General features: G+C 43.6%; 1 protein-coding gene across 2 annotated transcripts; it reads right to left on the reverse strand.

Annotated features, from left to right (window-relative positions):
* Positions 1–98: 98 nt before the first annotated feature.
* On the reverse strand, positions 99–24,970 carry sh2b2 (SH2B adaptor protein 2). 2 transcript variants are annotated; one of them, XM_030392464.1, is made up of 9 exons: positions 24,723–24,970; positions 10,296–11,262; positions 6,674–6,775; positions 6,052–6,143; positions 5,599–5,699; positions 5,357–5,518; positions 5,043–5,245; positions 4,084–4,261; positions 99–2,956 (listed from the first exon to the last, which is right to left on the reverse strand). In XM_030392464.1, exons 2-9 carry the CDS (start codon positions 11,229–11,231, stop codon positions 2,622–2,624), a joined length of 2,109 nt encoding a protein of 702 aa, XP_030248324.1. In that variant the 5' UTR covers positions 11,232–11,262; positions 24,723–24,970; the 3' UTR covers positions 99–2,621. The 2 variants fall into 2 exon arrangements, with proteins under 2 accessions (XP_030248324.1, XP_030248316.1); XM_030392456.1 differs by having other exon boundaries at positions 6,662–6,775.
* Positions 24,971–25,828: the final 858 nt, after the last annotated feature.

Below are 25,828 nucleotides of genomic sequence, written 5' to 3' on the forward strand. Positions count from 1 at the left end.
AAGATCTTCACTTTTCTGAGTCTTACCTCTCCAACATTTTAGTGTCTGAGCCCCCAGTTCTTGTCCTTCATGAGCAAATAACTGCAGAACAAGTGCAATAGTTTGTTCACATTTTATTCACAGAAATATAAAGTAGTATGTCAAGTACATCACTTTGTACAAAATTGCACAGACTCTTCAAAACTCAGTCAGACAACAGAAAATTTAGCTTTTAAGAAGTGTTAAGAAAATAAAAGGGAGACATGAGCAATCTGTGATATGTGAGATGGGCTCTCGCAATAAACGGGTTCCACTGAGGATGTTTCATCAAGAAGAATCGATCAATCAATTGTACATAAATAAGATTCGATAGGAAAAATGTAATTTACAACGGCTGAGGAATAAATATGTTTCAAAAATAGGATTCAAATTGGCACATGAACTGCTCCTCCTGCTCCTCCACTGAAAGTGAAACCTCCGAAGCTAAATGGCCGTGCGTGAAAAGACAGATGTTGGCTGTTGATATGTTTAGTCCAGCTAAAGAAAGGTTGTGTTGCATATGTTCGAACTACAGTAGCTGAGAGGCGTCTGCTGTTATGTGCTATGTTTTCATGTGTCTCACATGCTATAAAAGAAAAGCTCGACATTTTGGGAGGTGCATTTATTCATTGTTTTGCCAAGAGAAATCTGAGAAAATTGACGCCACAATATTGTGTGTACGTTGTGCCATTTCTTCCTAGAATGATGAAGGAACGACCAGCCCTACTCAGCCTCTGATTGGCTAGTACTTGTTTCCGATCATGATGTCCTCCCTAACTAGCTTTGTTGCAAATATGAACTCCTGGCTCCAAGTTGGTGATGGTCATACTACCAAACAAAGGCATTCAAACCAATATGTGACATCACAGAGGGTTTACAGTTGTCTGGGACTTTACGTCTTTATCTTAACTGGCTGGTTTGGACATCTGCTCCACCTCCATTAAAGAGCTGTGCACTTCATTTCCCTGAGCTTTTCTAGAAGACCTTCAGAGGCTAACGTTTCTCCCTGGTTCCAGTCTTCATGCTAAGGTAAGCTAACTGTCCGCTAGCAGTATAGCCTCATATTTTTTTTACAAGGAAGCAAATAAATGCATATCCCGAAGTGTCAAACTTCTCTCTTAAAACTTGTATTTTGAATTGTAAAGAATGTGTTGGACTTTAAAGTCAATTCTTACAGTAAAACAAACATTTTATGGTGCAAAATGCAGCCTTTCTTTTGACTTATTAGTTAACTTGACAAGCTTAAGCTCAGTACTCTGCATAAAGTAAAGCAGCAATGTCACATCTGTCCATTCAAGCATGGCCATCTCCCTCCCTTGACCTCACTGCCTGTACCGTTTCAGTCCACACCAGGCCGCACAAACAGTACGCAACATTGCCACCTTTCTAAAAAACTAGGCCCCAGTCCCTCCAATGAATGCTGGATTTGGTATAATAAAATCTTAAAGGCATTACTTCGAAGTGAACTCCTATATTAACAGCATATCTATTCTACAGGTTATTGATATGATAAGCTTGAATACAGAACCAGCACCAGACGGAGGGACCTTCGAAAACCATTGTTTTAGAAACACTACTGTAGCACACCGATCATTGAAAAATATTTGGACTCTAATACACCACCACACACTCATAGAAATAACCCAGTATGACAGCAACACGGGAGCCGCCCTCTGCCTGTTTTTGTGTTTTTGTCTTCCGTTTCAGCATTTTTTCAACTCACAACATATGACCACCTGTGTGTATGTCGCAGCCGTCCATGAAACTGTGATAACGAAACGTTTTCAGTATGCAGAGATATGCACGTTGAGCGGAAACTGACAGTAAAGAAATCACCTGCGTTTAATTTTTTGGGCTATTGTGATAATGCGAGACTGTCCTCCTCCTCGCAAACAGTCCGTTCAAGTCCAAGGAAATTGTCAGGCACTAAGACCCTTTAGGCTGTACATGTTTAAGAAAAACATCTCCGAGCTAACACTAACAAACCCATGATCGCTGTAGTGATGTTAGTGTAGAGTCGAGACCCAGGGCAGGACTTTGTAGGGAAACCCTGCGGGGACATTGAGGATATCCGGGACAGACTCAAAGCAGCTTTACAAACATTAACGGGATGCTCTTGGGAGCTCTGAGGGGAGGGAGCTGTTTCTTCAGGGTCATTTCAAGCTCTCGACCCTTCAGCGGGGTGGTGACACAGGCTCTGCTCCCAGGGAACTGTGGGTGAGGATGAACAGGAAGTGGTCAGAGGACACGAATCAAAGCCATATGACTTCCTCCAGCTTTCTCTTCCTACGCTCATCTGCTTTGTCTATATCTTGGTTTCATATCCTGCCCCACCTCATTATCCCCCATTTCATCTGTTTCTCTGTACACTGATGTTCTTCGACAGCTAAGTTTGAAATGAAGCCTCAGGTCCACGGAGGACACACTGCTCGGTATGATCTCACCTCCCCTCTCAAATCGGAGCAACAGGAAATTGCCTTGAAACAAAACAAATAAACAAAACGACGGGTGATCCAAGGATCTGGACCGTTTTCACCATCACCAGATTGTCCCATGTCACCTCCAATTCAGAAAACATGTGACTGAACCCTGCCATGGGTCGTTTAGTAGAAAGAGTACTGGTTCTCCACTGCTCGAGCCCTGCGAGTCCCATCAGCGTCGTGGTAGTCCTCGGATGCACCACTAGAGGCCTCCAGCAGGCGTTCGGAGCTGTTGCTCCGGCTCTGTAACCCTCCTCCCACTCCTGCTCCTGTACCTGGGTCACTGCGGGAGAGGGAGGGGAGGGCAGTGGGTGAGGAGGAGGTGCTCGAGGAGAGCGGGGGGTCAGGAGGGGGCCCTGCAGGCGCTGTGATCCCAGGAGGGTGCAGAGCAGGCTGGGCTGAGTCTGTCCGACAGTCTACATCCCTGGGTGGGGTGAGGACTGGAGGCACAGTCACATCTGCAGCAGATTGTGGGAAGAAGGAAGAAATCATTTCAATTGAAGATGAATAATTTATTAATTTATACTTTTGATAATTGTTTGTTGCCTTACACTCGAGAGCTGCTGGCAAAAGGCTCCTTCACAGAGCAACATGTAAACACAGGCAGTGTGGGCTTCCTTTATTGTCCTTTCTCTAACACTGACAACACTGGTGCCAAAGACACGCCTGAGCAGTGTATCAGTAAAGCCTTTTACGCCCTGAATCAAACCCTCACTCTATGAAAGTCTGTGATTGGGAGTGAGTGCGTGTGTGTGTGTGTAGGTCCAGCGTTTTGGGGAAACAGAGGGCCTCTTTGTGGCCACCAGGGTGGGTTGGGGCCGGAGTCTCGGCCTGCATGCAAAACTCCTGCGGTATAATCGCCCCCTCACTCTCCTGTACAGGAGGGCATTCATCCCATGCCAGGAGAGCGGAGGGCAGGAGTAGCGTTAGTATGTACAAGGAGGAGGAGAAGGAGAAGGAGGAGGGGTTCAGTGAGTTTTAGCTCTGCTCCCTACGTTGAAAACCTCCGCTATCCATCGACACATTTGACTCTCCGGAAGTTTCGAATCACCCTCCAATATTCTTTGCCGGACTGAGGATCATTTGTCAGGCTGAGGCACTTCTTTCTTTAAATCCACCTGAAAAACTTAGTATTCTAAAGTGTAGAGGCAACTGAGGTAGTTACACAGTGACGGTAAGTGCTAAAACCTTGTGTAATAAAGTGTGAATGGCTTAAGTGCCAAAAACTGCAGTTCATGTAATGGCCACTTGGGGCTGTCTCTCTACGAAGAGCACCAAGCTTTGTAGTGGCCAAGCTGTGTAATTACAACATCACTCGATGCACTGGGACCCAAAAACAGCTTACACTGTGAGAGAAGTGGCTGTTTAAAAGTGGATAGACGCTGATATAGAGGCATCATCAACATCTAATAACTACCAACCAGTGGCCTTTTCATGTTAATAGAAAACCTTGTCAGGGTCTTGACATCAATTATTTGTTTTCTGTTACAAGATAGAGATTCGCATTTATGGCCTCTCCAGTTAAATCTGCAGTTATAGTTTGAAGCTTGTACGTGAGCAGCTTGTGTGTGTGTGTGTTGTGTACCTGTGGTGGTGGAGCTTCGCTGCACTTGTACATAGGAGCGTAATGTGATGTCAGCAGAGCCTCCAGACTCGAGGGGGATGGGGTGGGCGTGGAAGTGTCTCAACATGTCCGACACGGTGTGGAACCACAAGTGGTGGACGTGGCACTGCCCGTTCTCGTTCACCGACAAACGCAAATGCTGGGAGGGAGAAGGAAAAGAGGGGGAGATGTGATAGCAACAAGGGAGAGAAAGGTTTAAGATTTAAAGGAATGAAGAGGGAGAGATAAAGAGGGACGAAAAAGGACACAGGACAGAAAATTTCAGTGTGAGACACAGTGAACATCTGAAACAGACAGACCAAGACAGAGGTCAGGACATTTTCTGCGAGGCGTCTTGCTGTGGGAGCAGAGCGACAGAGTGCCAGGGCTGACACCAGAGGAAGGGGCGGCAGCTGACACTTCCTCAACACTGCCTGCTGGCAGGATGTGATGTGCAGGGATCATGTTACATAAGAGCACACAAAACGGTGACATTACTGCATCTTTTCCAGGGACCTGAACTACATGGTGAGCTGCAGTGGCTGCATCCCAAAATGTCCTGAGAACAAGCCTGAGTGAATTTAATTCTGCTGCAGAGCAGCGCTGCAGCTGGGAGGAGATTAATGTACTCTAGTGTGGAAACAGCAAGTTAATTCATTATTTAAAGAACATACAATCCATAGATATTGATTGATATTGATAACTTATTGTTTTAAGTGTTTTATTAAGGACAATGAAGAAAATTTTTTTTCTGCTCACAGCTTCTAAAATGTCAGAATTTCCTCCTTTTTTATTTCATATCTATTTAAAGTCAGCTTGTAATAATAATTTTTCTATTATTTTCTATCTTTTCTTAACTAAACTGTATGTACAAACTAAACAGGAAATGTAGAATCAGTTAGATGACATGATGCTGTCTCTCCTCTCTGTTATCCACTCACCTTGGCTTTGCCCTGAAAGTTGAAGGTGAGGACGTACTCGCCCGGCCTCGTCTCACTCTGACGAATCACAAAGAGTCCGTGGCTCCTGGCCCCGCCTGCGAGCACCAACTGGGCCGCACGCACACGGGACAGTGTACCATGGAACCATGGGTAACCCGCCAGGCTGGCATCGCCGTCTGACTCTTTGGCTCCTTCACTGCCCCCTGAGATGAAACAAATCAATTATTTTCTTCTTTTCCTTTCCTCGTTGTTGAGTATTCATATGCTTTGATATTGTGTGTCTGGATATAAAAGGGAAATGTTTGTGTTATCACCTGTAGAGGAGTTGGAGCCCTGGGCCTCTGGGGACTGGAGGAAGCGCTCTAAAGGCATGTGGGATGGGTGCTGGGTGAAGGGGGGTTCCCTGCAACGGACTGAGGGGGCACTGTAATGCTCTGAAGCTGTAGGACACTGCCTCTCCGGAGCGCGATACACACCTAAACACATTTTTTCAAATTTTAACACATCCATGTGAATCAAATAAGTGTCATGTCAGAGTGAGTGTATCTTTGCTCACCCTCAGACAGCAGCTCACAGCTGCATGAGGCCACCATGGAGCAGTCTTTGGACGCCTGACCGTGAGGACACGACGCCAGCTCGATGTCATCGCCGCTGTCACTGTACACAAGCAGGCAGGTCAGGAGAACCGCAAGAACGTATACACAAAAACCCAAACATCACCGAGTCCCAAACTTCACACACATTCACATCCTCCAAACACAGACACAAATAATCTCTCTGTTTACGTCCTGAGCTGCACCGACAAACGTCCACTCACCCAACAAACTGAGGAGGAATGTTGGCGGTGCGAGCTCGCCCATGTTTGTGCGAAAGCAACCTGTCAGAAACTCCACTAATTTGATGATTAATGACTGTGTGTGTTACCCCTCCCCCCCGCCCTCTCTCCATCCCTCCGTCCCTCTCTCCTCTCCGTCCTCAGCCAACAACAAATATTTATCCGGTGGTTTACCCCGGGTCTATGCAGTCCTGGATGTCAGCGACCCAGGAGTTTTTCTGCAGCGAGTCGATGGTTTCCAGGATGTACTCTCCCCCGTTTTCCACCTGTGGAAGCAGCCAAACACACTGTGATCACACACTGATCTCTGTTCAAAGGACGGCTCATTTTCCAACAACCTGTTTATATAAATCAATTAAGTCTGTAGGCTGAGGCAGGTGTGTAAATGTGGCTGTTGAATGGTTCCAGAGTTAATATTGGTTTGTATTTTTAATTTTTTAATTTTTTCTTTTCAATTCAGTTAAGTTTTATTTAGTTTTCAAAATGGGTTGGTTTGAGTTTTGTTTGGGTTTTAGTTTGGTTACAGTCTTTTATTAAGTTTAAGGTTTTTTTTTTTAAATAATTATATGAAGGTTATTCATCAGGGGCACAATACAGACATGAACCAATACGAAGGTAACTGACTCAAAGTCATAGAGACATCCCAGTCTCAATAACAAGCGTCAGTGCCTCCTCATGTCTGTTGTATAAACATATGTAACTGAATTTGACAAATCATTTGAGTTTAGTTTTTCTTTCATAATCAGTGTATATTTTCAGTTAGATTAAAATGAACTTTAATAACCTTTGTCCCGACCTTGAGAACAAAAGTGTTGTCCTTGTCGGGCATCTCCAGCGGCATGGTGGTCCTCACCTCCACGATGGCTGACAGAGGGATGCTCACTTTGGGTTTTGAGGACTGAAACATGAAGATAAAGATGCAACAGAATTAAGTCACATTTAATTGAACTGTAAGAAAAAGAAAGATTTTGCTAGTGATATGTGATAACTGAGCATGTAGTAGCAACCCAGACAATAAAATGCATCAGTGCCTGGGTGGTACTATGATCTAATCACCAAATGCCCCAATAAACAATGATGAACGGTCCAAAGTAAAATGAGGTCCTTCAGCACATCCTGTAGGAGCACTTGTAAAAGTAGAAACTTTATATTTTACTACAGAAATAACCCTAAACAGAGCTTTTAATTAGGGCTGCAGGTTTACAATAAATGCTATCACTCCCCCCTCCTCTTAAGTGTAAAAAACGCCCGACTTCTCCAAACCCTCAAACTTCTCCTTCACGTGATAATTAAAGGGCGACATGCAGCCTGAGTTATTGGTGCGGCGTCGGGACCAACGAGCTCCATGTGTCTCCAGATTGAATAACTCATTCAGATAAAATAAGACCGTTATTAAAAGATAGCAGAATCCGCTCAGTTGCGATGCAGTCTCTTATCCCTCTCCACGTTTCTCAGCAGTTATTCCTGCTGAAAACAGGAAGGCATTTACGCGAGGGTGAACACAGAACAACATCCTGGCCTCCGCTTGCCCTCTGCAGAGAGTTGGATCCAGACGATAATCTTCACAGATCCAATGAGTGTGTTGGAGGCGGTGAGCTGTGTGTGTGTGTGTGTGTGTGTCAGGAGAGGCAGAGCGAGAAGGAGGCTGACTGATGGTCTGGCAGAAGCTTATCAGCTGATCTGTCTGGAGCAACACTGTTCTCATCTTGATCTGCCTGTGCAGCTGGCTGCCATCCACGCCCACAATTCCTCTCTGCAGATCAGATGTCAAAAACCACTTCCTGTATCAAACCATCTGACCGTTTCCTGTTCTGTACTGTACCTCTCCACTGCGGACAGCAGAAGCACAGTGTTCACCGTCAGTGGAAATGTTTCGGTGGTGGGAACCAGTGTTAACCAGCACACGCAACTGAACGTAGCTTGACAGGACGTACGTATGTAGTTAGGGTGGTCTTAAACTTAAAGGTGCAGCCCACCCAACTGACACAAAAATTTTTTCTACCTTATCTCTAATTAAGACAGACGCCAGATTGTTTTGTTTGTATTTGTCCATGTTTTGAGATATTTGGTGATTATTATCATTATTGTTTGCTTATAGTGAGTTTGCTTGTGGGTAGTTGTCACAGCAACACTATCTTTCATCTGACATCGTCTTTCTGGTCTCCTGATGAACAAAAGTGCAATATTCACTCTTCTTTTAGCTCTGTTTTGGTCTCCAGTTCCTGAGGGAAATGTTTGGCTCGTAACCAAAATCAGGTTAATTACCATGAGAGGTAAATGATAAACTGTAGACACAATTTCCCGATCCCTCCAAAAGGTTGGTTGTTGCTCACATGCTTTATTCTGTGTTTATATTTGTGAGGGAGCTAGCTTAGCACTTAGCATCCAGTCAATACTGCATATGAAATTGAAATGGGTGTTTTTTAGAAAATATTTAAAAACATTTAGGATTGTCTAAACGTCCACAGAAAAGCGTCTCCTTTTCAGTAATCAAAGAAAATAAGAAAATCATGACAGCAGGCAGCAAAAATAGCCCACAAAGCAACAACGCATTGCTCGCTTTTAGTAAATAATTACATATTTGTACTATAAAGAACAGTATTTAATTCCTGCCACTGGGGTCTCTCAACCAAAACAAAGCACAAGATGTAAGCAGCGTGGGATCATGGGAGTTGTATTCATTGTCAAACAACCTCAATGTGACTCAGGCAGACATTTTCAAAGAAGAGGTCATATATTTAAGTTTTATTCACGTCATGTTCCGTCATGTTCGCCTTCTTCACACTCTTGTGTTGTGCTACAGCTACTCTTACTCTCCAGTCATTGTTCTTCCATGTGGTGTGAACCTCAGAGTGTGTCGTCGTCTCAGGACCTGCTGCTGTGTCATAATGCAGGCAGTTAGTGTGCTGCAGTGTGCCGTCTCAGATTGATGGCCCTGACAGGGAAGGAGCCAGAGCCAGTCAGCCAGGAGCAGGCAGGAGGAGTGAGATTTTATGAGTCAGTTTATCTTTCTGACACTGTTGACTCTGCACCGTTATTATTTGTAAGACCTGAATAGGACGGCAGTGATAAAACAAGTCGGAGTGTCTGCAGGGCAGGCCAGTCGAGATGTGTGTGTTTAATTAATGTGTCACTTCACAGCAGATCTTAAGTTTCTCTCAGTCTGTCTCAGTGCTCATGACAATTTTCCAACATGTGAGTGTTAGTAGAACATTACAGTTGAAACTGCTGACACACCATTATTAAGTTTCGTTTCATGTGTTCCCCTCGTGGCTTTCACTAGGTTTGTGAATGACTCACCAAACTATTTTGGTTCCTATTTTCAGTTTGTCACAGCGGACAGTCTGCCAAAGAGCCGATCAATACTTATTTTTTGCACTTGAAAGGGAATCTTTGCGATCCGCTCCTGCTTGCAGAAATCAATGTTACAGCTTCCTCTCTCTCTCTCGCTCTCTCTCTTTCTCACAGTCTCCGGTTCTCTCCACCAGCCCCTTCACCCCCCTCCCATGCCTGTCTCCCACCTGTCCTTACCCCTCTCCCCCTCTCCGCACAGCCATATCCCCACATTCCCACCAGCCGTGATCAAAGGACGGTGGCAGATTTACACACACTCAGCTGCACAGCCTCGCGGCCTTCTTAAGGTCAGGGGCAATGATCTGGAAATCCCATAAAGACAAATGTGAAGTGTGCGTGTGTGGGTGTGTGCGTGCGTGCGTGCGTCCGTGTGTGTGTGCGTGTGTGTGTGTGTGTGTGTGTGTGCAGTTTGACTTCAGGCTGAGCTCAGAGTCAGGGTCACAGGAGCTGGATTATCAGGCTGGATTTATATGTGGATTTCAGAAAGGGCTGCAACCAGTGATTATTTTCATGAATAGTTCATGTGTTGATCAGTTTTTCAATTTTGACATTCTCACTGTACCTGGAAAATCTTTGCTATGACAGAGGTGGCTCTGGTGGAAAGTTTTTCAACATTTGAGGTTTGGACAAAGACTAAAAATACTATGAAAACAAAGATTTTCCAGAGCCTTGTTTTGTAGTTCAGATCGGATGCATGCTAACACTTTTAGCTTTAGCTATGATGAAGATTTCAGCTTAAAAAAGGGTATAAATGTTTTTGTGTTTAAAAATAAGTCACCATCTACTTCATCTGTTAAGAGAATGCTGCAACACTGTTTTGCTGTGTAGTTCCAGACATGTTTTGTGGACTATGAAACTTCACCTGACCCTCTATTGGCACAGCGGTGAGTAGTCTGTGTCCTTACTGTATCGGCCTGAGGTTCGAGTCTGACCTGTGGCCCTTTGCTGCATGTCATTCCCCCTCTCTCTCATCCCATATCCTGTCATATCTCAAGCTTATCATTCCAGCACTACATCCATGTTTTCTGCCTGCTCATGCCTCATGACTGTGTGTGTTTGTGTACCTTGGGTGGCACGTAGAACTCCAGCAGGAACCTCTCGCCTCCTTCCTCCCTCTTCGTCTTCCTCAGCAGCAGGCGGCACTTCTGCCACTGTGCAGCGCCCATACAGTTTGTGTCATCAGCCACCATGTACCTCAGCGCTCCCTCCCTCTGGATTTCCAGCATCTCAGCCTTGTGGCCTTGGGAGCCTCTGGGCAGCCGCAGTTTTTGGGACCACTTCTCTCCCCCTGCTGCCTCCCCTCCCCCTGGGCCTCCTGCGCCTCCTCCCCCTCCTCCTGCCCCGTTAGCCCTCCTGGTTCCAGAGGGACCATCGGGTTCAGGGGAGGCCCGCCTGTGCCACATTTCCTTCACCCCGTCCACCACACAGAGGCTCATGTTCCTCAGGGAGAAGCCCTTCTTGAAGCGAGCCTTTGGGTGACTGACCGACACGTCCTCTGAGCTGCGGGACTGTCCCAGAGCAGAAACTTTGTGAGCAGGCTGGGGGCCTCGGGAGGCTGCGGTGCCACTGCCTCCCCCATCTATCCCTCCACCTCCACTATCCATACTGTCTAGGGATTCACTAGAAGCCCCTGCGTCCTTGCGTCTCTGGTAAAGGTCGTGACCGTAGGACAGCGGGCAACCTTGGATTCCTAGAAAGGGAACAATGCTGTACTTTGGCGCTGCGTTGGAGCCGTCCTCCCCTGGAGAGGACGCCTGGCTCTCTCGGGCCTGTGTCAGTGCTGCAGTGAAACACTCCAGAAAGTGATGAGCAAAGTGTTGTGAGAAGCTCACATCGGCGCCGGGCGAGTCGTAGCACGGGTTCTCGGACAGGAAGCGCTGGAACTTGTCCGCGAAGTCTGCAGCGGAGGCTCGGGCATGGAGCTCACAGAACTCTCGCCAGTCAGGCAGTGGGCACGAGGAGGAGAGCTCCGGGCTACCGGGCACCACCGCTCCGTTCATCACTGGGCCATGCCAACCCACCGAGGAGAGGCTGGAGAGGAAGAAGAGGAGCAGAGCGTTAGTGTGGCTGCAGAGAGAAGACTGTATTATACATTTGTGTGTAACTCCTGGCTTTGGATCAGATGCACACCAGTTGTGGAACAGACTGCATGTGTGATGGTGCAAAGAACAAAAGATGTGTGAATGAAGCAGACTGCTGAACCAGCTTGTGTCTGTCAGTGGAATATTTATATGTTGATGATATGAAACATAAAGTCCTCGTGTATGGACTCTCTGAGACACGTGTTTATCAAACTAGAACAGCACCCAGTAGAGCGTATACCTCGTATACGTTTGTTTTCAATCTTATTTACTCAGTTAATTGTTCAGTTTTTCCCAAAATGAGGTTTTCAGTCTCGTGAATGTCACTTATTTTCTAAAACAGGCCAGCATTAAACCAATACATCTTTAAATGAGTTTGTGTAGCCAAAGATGTTGATAAAAAAAATGTCTCAACCTATAAAGGAAAACCTCAAGCACACAGTGTATATAGCTCCTGCTGCAGGGTCTCTCAATCAAAACAAATACATAGTTTGATGATGTTGTGAAGTAGTCTGTGATCATTGGAGTATTCACTGTTATCAGCTAGAGGTCGAGCATTATGTAATGCATTATTAGAAATCAAGTAGACCAATGACGATATTTGGAATTGTTATTCATTTAAGATAAAAATTCAAATCCTAGTGTCCAAATTTCAAACTAGTGATTTAACAAACCCAAGTACAATTTACTCAAATGCTGTTCTTTATGTTGGATATGAGCCCTGAAAATCAGTCTGTCTCTATCATCTATTATCAACCATCATTGCTGATGCACATCTATCTGTGACTCAGAGAGAAATGTTCCCAGATGAGACAATGTGTTAAAGTTTCAGTCACGTTCCACGCTTCCTTCCTCGCTCTCTGACATCATCTATCATCATGTCCCAGGATATAGAACTACAAGTTACCAAATAAAACGCAATGCATCGTTTTTACATTTTAATCCAGAAATGTGACATATTGCATCTTTAAGGCGATGACGTCTCCATCCTGAAAAACCCTCACATTTCTGCCACCATGACCTCGTTGTCCTCAGCATCCTCCTTCACTGTGATGGGACTTTATTCACTTTGAAGCTCAAGATTATGCACAAGGATGGCATGTCATTGAAGGCTTGAAAAACAACTTATCAACAGATTCGATGTGACGGCCGATCAAAAAGAAATCAGTGATTGATGGTTTCTGACAGGCGCTCAGAAGATGTGAGTTATCTCCAGTAGGAGTGTGTTCTGTCAGGGCAGGTTAACACGGACCAATCGTACAGCTCCTCTTTGTGTCCTCTCACTGTTGTTTTTCAACGTGAGCTTTTTTTTTTTTTTATAAGGCTCTCGTCCCCTCGTCCTTACATTCCTCTCCTCCTCAGCATGTGTGTGTGTGTGTGTGTGTGTGTGTGTGTGTGTTCGTATGACTCAGCCTCCCTCTCCGGCTCGATCGGTGCCAAACCACATCACATCACTGATAAAACTCTTCTGCAGTGAGGATCTAACACAGAGTCATCCCACCGCTTGTCTCCTCTCTCTCTCTCTCTTTCTTTCTCTGCCTCACCACATCAGTGACTAATGCAGCATCAGTGAGCAGCAATCGCACAATCAAACACATGTGGGTTTGATTATTGTTGTCTGTAAGTCACACGGATAAAAGGATGTCATCTGAGCGGGCAGGCTGGGTGACATACGCGCGGGGACGGCCAAACGCTCCCCAAGCTGTGAGAGCTTATTCTCTGAGTTCTTGCCAGTTCCCTCGGAGTATGCGCTCAAATGTTTGCTTTACTGAAACTGCCTTCTTCGACCAAATCATACATGCAAGCGTTCAAGCCACAGAGTTTACTGGAATTTCTCCTTTTCCCCTTTTATTGTCACTTTCAAAAGCATCGGTGTGGGTTGTCTTTTCACGAAGGATAAGCACAAAAAAAACCTCCGCTGGAATTTAGTCTGACACACACATTTAACTACAAGCCAATCTCGCTCTCATTCCTTCTTCCACAGATCTTTAAACAAACAATATGCCAGATCAGAGAGAGGATGAGATAAGGGAGAGTACACAGGAGTCTCATCTCTTAGCTCATCGCGTAGAGAGACCTGGTGTCAGAGCTTCAGAGGAAGCCTCTGATGGATAGAGACACGAGAAAGTAAAGGAAAGGGTGGGATTAGAGACTTATAATAAAATAAACAGAGAGGGGAATGATTCTTTTATCTGCGTGGATGTCCGAGAGGAATCTAGAGCGCCAAATGATGACGACATTCAGCTTCAGTTCTCTTCCTCTCTTTACCAATAGTGTGCAGAAGTGGGCCAATCAGGGGTCTTAAAAGGAGAGTTCACCTCAAAATCACAAGTCCTCTTAACTGCAGTGCTCTTTATCCACCTAAACGGTTTAATTGTGAGCTACGGAGTTTCTGAGATAATGATGTCTGCCATCTCTCAAACATAGCAGAACATGATGGCACCTCAGCTTATGATCATTTGAAAAACTCAACATCTCGTTCCAGAAATCTTGTTCCTGACGATAATCCACACACAGACCTTGTCGTGACTCGTGAGCATTTTCATGTTGGAACTATTTCTTTCTGCTGAACTCCAACCGTCCATCCTCTCATTGAAGGAGGCTTGCGCTTGTGTCATTGCGCCATGTAAATATAAATAGCGTCCTCCTCAACTGAGCCATACCGCTTCGTCAGCTAGCCTCTTGTCCACTTCTGCACATGTCATGTTTAGGTTTTTAGTTTGATGATTTGATTTGGTGTTTTATGTTGAAAGTTTATCCTCATGTGTCATGTTTTACTTCCTGTCTTTGTCTATTTTCCCAACCCTTTTTTCAGTGTATTTAAGCCTGAGTTTTCCCCCGTTTCCCTCACTGTTTGTTTAAATTTGAAAACAAGCTTTAATAATAGCTGATGCTCAAGTCCAAAATCCAGTAATCCAAAACAAAGGGCAGGCACAAACAAAGTAAAAGTAAAACTAAACCAAGTGCTAAGCAGAATGACAGAAGGACACATTACACAGTGAAATAAAATACATACTTCCTACGTAAAACTGCTCACAACAGCATCTGTTGATTATTAGACCATGAGTTACGGGGTCATAATTTTTGGAAAGAGACATCACTGTTTTTCTTCTAGATGCGTCATTTAGTTTCATTAAGGTCAAGGGCAGGCTAATTTATACGGCTGGTTTCTCCAAAACGAGCAACTCACATCGAAACAATCCAGATATGTATTTTTGATTTTGTGGTTGACTGTCCCTTTAAATCAACCCTTTTTTTTAACTGGAAGGCCAACATTAAGAGATACCCTGGTGTAGCACTGAACGATGTGTTGTTGTTTTCTCCCTCATTCTGCTCACCGGGATGAAGCACAACCAAAGATCCTGAGATGTGAGCGCTGTCATGACATCAGGTGAAAGAAATGCATCCTGACAGTTGAAGAGCAAAAAAGACGAGGCAAGATGTTCGACTTTGTGACTCTGACCTTATCCACAAACTGATGAAAGGGCAGAGAGAGAAGAAATACAAAGAAAAGCAAGAAAGAAAGCAAGAAAGAAAGAAAGAAAGCATCTTTCTAAATTAAGTCTTGATTTCTCAGTATGAATGTTTCGAGCCTCGGAGTTGTCATTAAGGGAGAAAACAACACTATAATTCTTCACCTTCTTGCCTTCAGTCTTGTCTCGTTTGTACTTGAACCCGACATGACAAGTACTGGATGTGATATGATTTTATTCAGACCACGGACTGATGTGTATATTTCAGGCTGTGGCTGTTAAACACAACTCTGCGTGTTATCTGTGAGATCTCTTTATTGTATTTTACAGGATGTTTTGCTGTAAAGACGTCGATGATATACTGCAGATGTCATCCTGTTCATAAAAGCTCAGTCTAGAGGGTCTGGAGCGCTTCATAAATGTCACCCTCGTCATCTTCAAACTTCCAGCTGACTAAATCCACCGAGCCACAGGCGTTTGCTGGCCACTGCAAGAGGGAAGGAGGCCAAATATATAATATTGACTTATTAAATTGAGAAAATAAATTGGTAATTCTTGCGCACACATTTTAGAATTAAGGGCACAAATTATAAATCAAACCGTGCACACAAATCCATTTTTTTCCCACCATGACACCTCCTAGGCTCAGTAAGGAGGTCATTTCGAGCTGTGCAAATTTGACTGGTGATTAAACAGCTTCTCAAATGGACTGGTGAAATTCAGACACCCATAAAGTAAGAAAAAATGCTGACTAAAGCATAGGCATACCTGCCAACCCGCCTGATTTTCTCAGAAGACCCAGAGTCACAATTTTCCCGTATTTCTCACGATTTATTCTGACAATTTTTCATATATTTTCCCCTTTTAGTCATCATAACCTGTTTCTGGCACTGTACAGCATGTAGTTCGCTGCACTGTTGAGCCCCGTCCCTCATCAGTGAGTCAGAGACTGACCGAGTAATAGAGAGGAGAAAGAATGTTTGAAAAAATTTCTGACGCCTTGGAGAGAAAAATTCCCATTTCTTACGTCAAGTTTTAGAGGAAAGGAGCTGAAAAATCTCTTGATTCTTCTGTCAGTTATCAGGTCATATTATATCAATCCCCATCAAGAGCTGACAAACATCAGGCACTGAGGGGACAAAACATGAATGAATGAAGAGTATTAAATATTACTTAAACTTACTTACTTACTAATTTATTTTGTTATTTTCCTGCTTAAATATCACCAGAATGCAGGGCACAGTCTTCCAATCTCACATTTTGGGGGGCTGGACCCCCCAGAACATTCATACTGCCAAGGTTGACAAGTATGGCTTGAAGGCTACCAAGGAAAATCAATCGAGCCCAGATAGTCAATCAGACCTCGGTCGTATTAGGTTCTGTCAGTCACATGATCTCAGAAAGAGAGATTCAAGTTTTCAACCCTGCTAATTCAAATAGATGGTAAAATATTTCAATGCTGTAAAGTCAGTGATATTTAAGTTTTAGTGTTCAGCAAAGGGTATTTGGCTGCTTCTTAAACTCAATTATTGCGGCGCTTTTGGCTTCCGTACAACTTTTAACTCCTGGAAAAGAGTTGCAGGGCATCTGAGCCAAAAACCCACACATTAACAACTTACTAGTGTTTATAAAAAGAAGACCAGACTGATTAAGAAGCCTTATTTACATTTAAGTAAACTTCAGTCATTGCGGCTTATTAGAAATTCATAAACAGATTGTCAACATTTATAAGTGACTTATTACCAGACAAAAAGGAAAAAACCCAGCTGAAGGGATTTCTCACAACCTGGCAACCCTAAGTGTGTTCTTTTAATGGCTCATAATTGATTTATAAAGCATTAGTAAATGTGTTCATAGCCAATAAAATGGCTTTTTATAAGAGTGCACAACTAGAAAGCAGCGCGGAGTTGATGAAAAGTAAAAGTAAAATCACTTTCATTCATGAATCCATCACTTCATTCATCCCAAACATCCGTTCATTCACTCCTTAAAGCCACGCGAGATGTGTAAGCTGAACTGCTAATCGTAATAAGTGTAGTCGTAATAATTAGTTTGTTCCCCTTGTGTGTGTGTGTGTGCATGTGTGTGTGTGTGTGTGTGTGTGTGTGTGTGTTGTGTGTGTGTGCGTGTGTGTGTGTGTGTGTGTGTGTGTGTGTGTGTGCGCGTGTTCTGCGACGAAGTCAATACCCATTCAGCTATTTAAAACCTGCACTGGGCCAACTTTCCACTCATTCAGCAGAAAAAATAACAATACACAGCGAGGTGCATTTCTCAAACTCCTGCCCTTCCGCAAAGATGAGGATGTGCCTCTCTCTCTCAAGGATACTGAACTGACTGTGTGCCGCGCCCACACACACACTCGCACACACACACACACACACACACTCACCGAGTCAGCATGAAACTCAAGCCATGAGATGCTGGAGGAAGTGGACAGCATTAAGGTTTTCTGGGGCTCAGCAGACTGCAGAGCACACAGACATGTATATAGCAAAAATCATATGAATGACACAATATTAAGGTACTTATACTTTGAGCATTTCCATTTTACCTCTACTTCTAGAGGGATAAAATTGCACTTTCATCGCATTTTTTAAATATAAATCTACCATGTTACCCTGCTTTCTTTTATCACTTTAACTGTATTTCTGGCTTGTACAGCACTCTGCAACAATGTTTTAAAAGGTGCTACATAAATAAAGTTATTATTATTATTACTTTTCACTCAACTACAGCTCAGCTGTTAAATTTACTAAACAAACACATTTCTTAACAATAAACCTCTGCTTTCCAAACTTTTTTTGGCACAGAATCTTTGTTGCAAATCCTTGTTCTTTCTTCTTTTCCAACCCCATTAATCATCTCAAGACCCCTCAGTTTTATCTTGTGACCCCTTGGACGGAGCCTGACCCAAAGGTTGGGAATCACTGGACTAGATTGCCTTTCACTGACACTGGGCGTGGCAAGTGTAAACTATGATATCACCCACTGGCTTTCGGACTGCCATTTGAAGTGCAGAGTTTGGCATTCTGGCCGTTGCTGTGTTGGTTAGTTGGAGCCAGAAGTGACCATCATTGGACAAGAGGTGGAGCTGGGGGGGATAACATGACTGGATCCGACTGAGACCCCAAGTATGTCCCAAGGCATACCCTGCGTTATCGTCTATTTGACTGTAAATGGGACCTTAACTTACTAAATAGACATCATGCTGGCCATTAGAAAGAATCCAGGTTTAAGGCACTTAGCTTAAATTTTCAGACCCAGAAGCTCCACCAATATTTTATAGAGTCAAAACAGTGTTGTCGGAGGTTAAACAGGATTCAAACCTTCAACCTGACGGGCATCAGAGGGCTGCCTCTTCAGCCCAGTGTTGCAACATTATCTTTTATTCTGAGTCGTGTTTGTGTCCACCTGGCAAATGGAAATCCCACATTAACTCTCTTTTTGCTCAGTTTTGGTCTCCACCACCTCCGGAATTTAAATATTTGGCCCTTAGCTAATCGCTAACATTGTCCGTGTTCTCATTGTCATTGGTTCTCTGTGCTTTTCAGGAAATTAAAAATATTAAGACGCATATTGAGTGTCATAATGTAGCCTAAAAACATTGCAGTACTTGTCCCCCAGCCACCGAGAGAGGAAGAAACCTGCAGCCGAACAATTAGCTGACACTCAATATAGCAACTGTAAAACTGAAGGGGTGGTTTCTTTAACTACATTTTTATCTTAATACTTCTGTAATACTACTGATGTAGAAGACTTTTAATTGTAATAAAGTATTTCAGCACTGTTGTATTAGCACTTTAATTTAAGTGAAGGATCTGAGTACCTCATCCTCCACGGGTCAGGGGGGCATGTTATTTTGCTCCATAGGCCAGCTGCTAAAACAATCAGTGAGTGTGTGGAGGTGGAGGAGACATAAAGAGAGGGAGACACGCTGCAGGACGAGGGGGGAACAGAGGCACCATGTCGAGGTCTCACATCCCCACAACTCCCTTCAGTCTTTTCTTTAATCGAGGAGAGAAGAAGAAAAAAACACTGAGTGGAGTTGGGGGGGATCTAAAAATGTTCACCTCCATCCTCCAGGCCCTCAGAAGCCCCCACCGGTCCTGTATCTCCTCCCTATCTGTTGTAAAAATCTACCACCACTGTGCCCCCCTCCTCTTCCTCCTGCTGCTTCTTTACCCAGGGGAGTGGGGCTGATATCTCTGTCAGATGGTTGGGAGTTCTGTCTGTAACAGTAAACTGACCGGCGGGGAGGAGAGGAAAGAGACATTACTGTGCAGGGAGAAGCTATCAACTCGCAGCCTGCAAAACACATCGCACAAGACACGTTCACTTCATGTACTTCGCGGAGCCCTCACAGGACTCGACTGTGCAGAGCCAAGAACTACACAGGCCCGATTAATACAGTGGTGTTGTAACGTGGAGCTACTGAGGAAACGATGCTGCAGCCAAGCATAACGGATGTCCCAAGGATTTGTGTTTTTAAAGCTGTGTGTAAACATACCTCCGAGATAAACACTGTATACATGTGGTGTACCAGACTCCTATATCCAAACACACACGCTCCTGTGAGCAGATTCATGCAAGCAGTGTGACGTTCGGTGATTGGCTGATGAAGATGATTGGTGATGTTGTGCTCCCACCCCAGGGAGTTTGGGCCATGTTTTCTAAGATTAGCCTGCTTCACAGCACAGCAGCACACTCAGTCCAGTACAGTCCGCACACACACACACACACACACACACACACACACACACACACACACACACACATCTTCAACACTGCTTGAATCCATTAATTATGTGGTCTTATATAAGATGTAAATATTGCAGCAGTAACATGTGGACCTGAGGACATTTAAGGACATAAACCATAATGCGTTCGCTGCTCTGTTTGTGTTGGTTCACAGTGATTTTCATGGACTGTTCACGCATGTCCAAATACTAATGTATATTAACGTCTGCATATAATTAGAAGAGCTGAAACAAGTACTCGATTAGTCTGTTAGTCGAAAGTACTTTTGATAATCGATTCATAGTTTAAATAGTTTAAAATCAGGAGTGAAATCATCAAAAAGTATTCTGATTCCAGCAGCTTTTCTCTATTTCATGTGACTCCACATTGGATATTTTACCACTTTGAATGATTGATCAGAGAAACGGGTTCATTTGAAGGCATCACTTTGAGCTCCAGGAACATGTGATACACACGTCTCACCACTTTCTGACATTTTATTGACCTAATCATGAAAATGAGCTCGAGATAAATCAATAATGAAAATAATCAGTAGTTGCAGCACTATCGGCAACAATTTTGACGATTGATTTTGGGCTGCATAATTATTATTTTTTATTCTGAGAGCCAGTAAACGGTCTAAGAATCAAAAATATTCACTTATATAAAAACAGCGAACCATCACAGTTGAGAAGAGAGAATCAGTAATTGTTTGGCACTTTTGCTTAATCGAATAACTGAAACGATTAATCATTTATCAAAATTGTTGACGTTTGATTTTCTGTCAAGTGACTAATCAATTAGTTGACCGATTTTTTCAGCTCTAAATTAATTAATCGACTATGTCATTTGTCAAGCTTGTCAATTGTGAGGATTTGCTGCTGCTCCTTGTCGAGCAGAATCGTTAAATGAACATCATTAGATTTCTGCTGGTTAGACGGACAAATCGTTTTGAAGGCAACACTTTCACAAAGGATCTTAGTGACCGTCTTTTACATTTAATACAAAGTGGGGCCCATGTGCCAAAGTTGGCCCGCCTTAATGTTCAATTTGTCTCGCCACGACATTTAAAATCAAATAGAAAAAAAATTAAACTAATGTTTATGCTGTTTTTTTGTGAGGTAAAAATTACTTTAATTATCTACAATCCCTGAATATTTATATTTTTTCCCAAGTTGAAGCCGTGACACTTTGCACAGGAAGTCAGTCAATTCAGTCAGGCAACTTTACACTGCAACTTGCATGGTAGCCAAACCAGTCGAGAGAATGGGCTGTTTTGCTTCACTGTTATACTGGATATCACTCTTGGATTTTATACCCAAAGGTGTGTGTGAGGAGACGTAAACCAGCTTCAACACTGAGGGATGGTGGAACACAGAGGAGACTTAGACACAAGATAACAGTCCCAGGAGGAGGAGGGGAAATCGCAGATAGAGATGAGGATGAGAGGCGAGGATCAGGAGCAGGAGCAGAAGTTGAGGTCAGCGGTAATGGCCTTCTTTCTTTTCCTACTTTTAGAAGTGTCCACTTCAGAGCAGCCAGGTCCGTGACCTTTGAACTGACCCCTGATAACCTCGACCCTCGTAGGACTGAACAATGTCCGTCTGGAGACTTTGTATCATAGCAACAACCGGAAACTAGAGAGGAGATAGTCTACCTTCACAGTGCCAGACATAAGAAAGGTATTCAGCCCTGATCCAGACACTGATACAACCACCTGCATGAAGCTCCCTCTCTCTCCCTCTCCCTCTGTGTGTGTGTGTGTGTGTGTGTGTGTGTGTGTGTGTGTGTGTGTGTGTGTGTGTGTGTGTGCGTGTGTGTGTGTGGACTCAGACGGATGCAACTGGTGATAAGAAACCAGACGTGATGATGAGCAGGGCCTCATCACACAGATATTAAACACATTAATTAGCTTGTCCTCCACCAGCAGCCTCTCCTCTCTTGCGGTTTCTCTGGCAGGCAGCGGCAATATAAATATTGAGTGAGCTCAGGCATCCATATGGCGGCCGGTGATAAAGGACGGAGCGCGTGGGAGTACGCACATTCTGCCACTGACTTCCATTTCCTGTCTCTCACCCACCAGGTCTAACTAATTTCACAGATGACCACAGGCCTCTCGCGGAGGAGGAACACTGTACAACCCGTGTGAGCATCAAGTGGAGGAGATGGGGTTTTTTAATGCGGTGTCGCAGAGTCAAAACAGCCTGATAATCACACAGCGGGTGGAAAACATATATGGCTCTATGTAACATGGTTTCCTGATAATATGAGGCCGTGGTGATGGATTTTGTTTGCCAGCTTATTGGAATTTACAACGTAGACTTTTTGCAGCCAATACTGCAGATACTGCCAATACAAATAACTCTGATACCACTGATACTACCAAAACTTCCAATAATGCTGATACCGGTGATACCACCAATCTTACACATAACGCAGATACTGCTGATACTGCCAAAACCTCTGTTACCGCCTTTACCGCTGATGCCACCGATACCACCAATGCCAACGGTACCGCCGATGTCACCAATACTACAAATAACGCTGATGCTGCTGATATCGCTCATACGGCCAAGGCTGCTGATACTGCCGATAACCACGATACTGTTGATATCTGCAAAAGCTGCAGATACAGTTGATACCGTTAACACAGATACATTAAAGTGGAAAAAGACAACTTTTCAGATTCCCTTCCTCCTAGCGTTTCCCTTTTTTTATTACTGTTTTCTCTACATGGCTTTTTTACACTTTGCAATCGTTAATTACTTCAGACTGATAAGGTATAAAAGAAGAAGTTCATCACCTCAAGCTTTTTTTTTTTACATCTGAGAGTAAGAAAGGCTAACATGTACTGAGCAAGAGTGATTTCATATTCCACGGCTCTAATAACATTCGTTGTGTTAACATTTGTTAACATTATCCCTCCTCTTTGAAAATGACATGCATGTTTTCTTCCTCTGAAACTGTTTAAAACGTCCACACCGGTGACGACATGTTCTAGTCGACACTGCGCGGTTCTGTCCAGGTGCAGCAGTTTGATGTTTAAGAGCACAACAACAGTTTGCTGCACCTCTTTTACTTCTTCTTCTTCTTCTTCTTCTTCCTCCTCTCTGTATGTATTGGTGGATCGCACCCCACCTTGTGTAGCTGCTGTGCTTGTTGAGTAAAGCAATTTGACTTCATATCATTGTCTCCATTTATAAGCTACAATTTCAAGGTTACAGTTATATAGCCGATTATATTTCCCGATATCAGGACGATAATTCATCAGGATGATACTGATCTTGCAGTAACACTTGTGTATTCCAAGTGTCCAAATTTTACCGTATTGCATGATATTATAAAGGGTTTCTTATTATTTTGTCCACACCCCTGCAGAAGATATATGTACTGGGACAGCTACACTTAGCTTGACTGAGCTGTGAAAAGCTGAAGTCTTAGTGAATGAATGTTTATAAAATGTGACTTTAGAGGGACTTGAAAATCCCAACAAACCAACATCCCTGCAAGACTTGTATAGACTTGAGTTATAAAATAAGGTCATAAATACTTAATGATAAGTCCCTGCCTTTGATAAGGTCACTAGGAAATCATTACATAGTATAAAAGATGTAATAAAGGCCATTACTACACGTGTTGTGAAAGTTAAATCGTCTTTGTAAAGTGTGACTTTTGAGGGATGTTGCTTGAAAATCACATTTGTTTATCTGAGATACAATTAACTAGTTTTCAAATGTGCTTCTTTGGCTCTGATGTAACATCCTCACACGATGTCTCACCCACAGCACTGATGGTTACACGTCACAATGAATAGCCCACAAATACAGAACAATCTGAATCTGCAAATTAACTAGTCACTAGATTTATCAAAGAAAAGTCGAGGAGAGGAAGTATGAAGCAGCAGAGTCAGAAAACATTCACGTGATGAACCTCAAAATAATATTTCATTCATTCCATCAGTGGTTACTCTACAGTTTGAAGCTAAGACTTTATTCTTTACAGCAAATGTATATCAGTTCCAAATATCAGCTATCGCTCTCCTCCATTTCTAATAATCGGTATTGGTATCAGCCCTGATTAAGACATACCGGTCTAACATTAGTGTGTATAGTGTTCTCATTATTCTGTCCACCCCCTGTAGATGATATCTTGCCCATGGTGAACTTTGGCAAACTGTATGAGCTCTGAATATCTGAACTTTTAACGTAACGTTCATGTCAGCTTTTTGATTTCAGAATTTGATTTGAAGAAGATGCTGCTGAAGAATTACAACAAAAACAACATTTATAATAAAATATTGAATTATTTAAATGTCACCATAATAATAATAATAATGAATCTTTCTCTGTGATTGGTCACTATGAAATCACAGCACAGTGGCACAGACGCCTCCCAGCAGTCGTATCATAATATTAGCAGACGTGTTTCCTGTTAAAATCAGGCTTATTAGGCTTCATATTAACTGACTGTAGCCTATAAAAGGACACATGAGAGAAAGTCAATATCGGGCCTAAAACAGGCCCGCTGCAGGCCCAGAGAGCCTATTTAAAGCCAACAGTGGATCGTTGTGCAGGCTGCGTAATGGACTTCATGAATGGGAGCGGGCAGCAGCCTCCTGCTGAATGGCTGACAGCTCCTGGTCCAGACAGCACGAGATGAATGGGGAGCCCGGAGTCACGCGTCGGCACACTGGTTCTGGATCATCTCGAGCGGGGCCTGCAGCCTCCATCACACCAGATCACATCACATCACATCAGGCCCATGAGCCGTGCTCTGACTGACCACACTTCACTCCCTCAAGGCTTTTAAATGGATTATCGGAAAAGCCCCTTTTTACGCCGCGACCCTCCTCCAGGAAGCCTCGTCCGCGCTCAGTGTCCGCGCTCACACACCTCCACCATCGAACGGCTCCGGCACAATGAGGCTGACCGTGAGGGTGAATCTGGGTTTAACACCAAAACACGACAGCCTCCTCGTCCTCGTCCTTCTCCTCCTCCTCCTCATCGCCTCATCTCCTCCTCCTTCTCCTCTTCAGCACCTGGAGGTTTGTTGTTGCCTCCTGACAACAGAAAAAACCCTCCGCAAGATGTCTGATCAGGCGCGTCAGGACGCTCCAGACGCGCTGAATAAGAAATAAAAACGCAGCAGCAGGAGGAGAAAAATAAGAAAGAGAAGAAGAAGGAGAAGAAGCGGCTCTCACCTCAATGCAGGACTGGCTTCATGACGCTGGTCGCTGTCTGTGAGACGGTCCTGGTTCTGCAGAGTGGATGTGGTCTATTATTCGGGATCAAACATGGTGATCCACCCCCCCCCCCTCTCAGCTGGTGGTCTCCTCCCCGGGTTAGATGCGCTCACAGCCGGCCAGCTCTCCCTCCATCTCTCCGCTCGACGCACTGTGCTGCTGCTGCTGCTGGTGGTGCTGCTGTACCTTTGACTCCGCTCCTCACCGACCAATTACAAGCCAGATAGACTCAGAGGAAAAGGCTACTTCCGGTGGATACTTTCAGAATAAAGCTAGAGGGTGCTAAACAAGTGAGAAGCCTGTAAATGTTTATGAAACATTATGGTGCTTAAGTCATAACAATAAAGACATCATGTTAAAATAATGAAGTATCAATAATAATAAAGTATCTAAAGAACAATTACAAGTAAAAATACAGAAGCCTTTAATCATACGTGACTTTCACATTCACCAAAATAAAGTTTTAACATGATAACTTTACTCAAGTATGACCGTTAATACTTTATACAACACTGAAGCTAACACAACAGCTGGTCAGAGCAGAAGCAACCTTATAAATAATAAAACATGATCTTTTTCCACATTATTGTTTTTCCATGATTACGCAATTAAACGGAGCTCAATTAGCAAGAGGGTGTTTCCAGTCTTTATTTTCCTTCACAATTTCAGATTAATACATACTGTTTGTCTATTATACAGTTATTACGAGATTTTGTCCAAAAATTTGCCAAAAAAAAAAACTGTTGATATTGGTCCTGCATCATTATCAGCTTATCCTTTATTATTTTTACTTCATATTTGCAGAGTGTATATTCTTTAATAGAGTTGTGGTTAAGCAAATTACCACAAACTAAAACACAGCCCAGATACCAGATGATTAGACTGTTAATTTCACTGTTACATATTCTCTTTCATTTTCTTTGATTTACTGAACAAATTGTAAATGTGGGAGATGTTTCAGAGGCTTGTAAATAGGTTAAGTTTCAGTTTTATTCCAGCATGTAGGCACTAACTGATCTGTCACTGTAAACATGTTTAATGTCGTTCACAGTTTCATTTCAGGG

Source organism: Sparus aurata, chromosome 2, assembly GCF_900880675.1.
Source record: "Sparus aurata chromosome 2, fSpaAur1.1, whole genome shotgun sequence".
In the NCBI taxonomy this organism is placed as follows: domain Eukaryota; kingdom Metazoa; phylum Chordata; class Actinopteri; order Spariformes; family Sparidae; genus Sparus; species Sparus aurata.

What these genes read in the sequence shown, in the direction of transcription:
- sh2b2 (XM_030392456.1), bottom strand. Translation starts at nt 11,231, where the DNA reads ATGAACGGAGCGGTGGTGCCCGGTAGCCCGGAGCTCTCCTCCTCGTGC. An exon ending in GGGCTCCAACTCCTCTACAG is followed by an intron (nt 5,246 to 5,356) that starts GTGATAACACAA and finishes GTTTCATCTCAG; the next exon opens with GGGGCAGTGAAGGAGCCAAA. An exon ending in ACTTTCAGGGCAAAGCCAAG is followed by an intron (nt 4,262 to 5,042) that starts GTGAGTGGATAA and finishes TCTCCCTCCCAG; the next exon opens with CATTTGCGTTTGTCGGTGAA.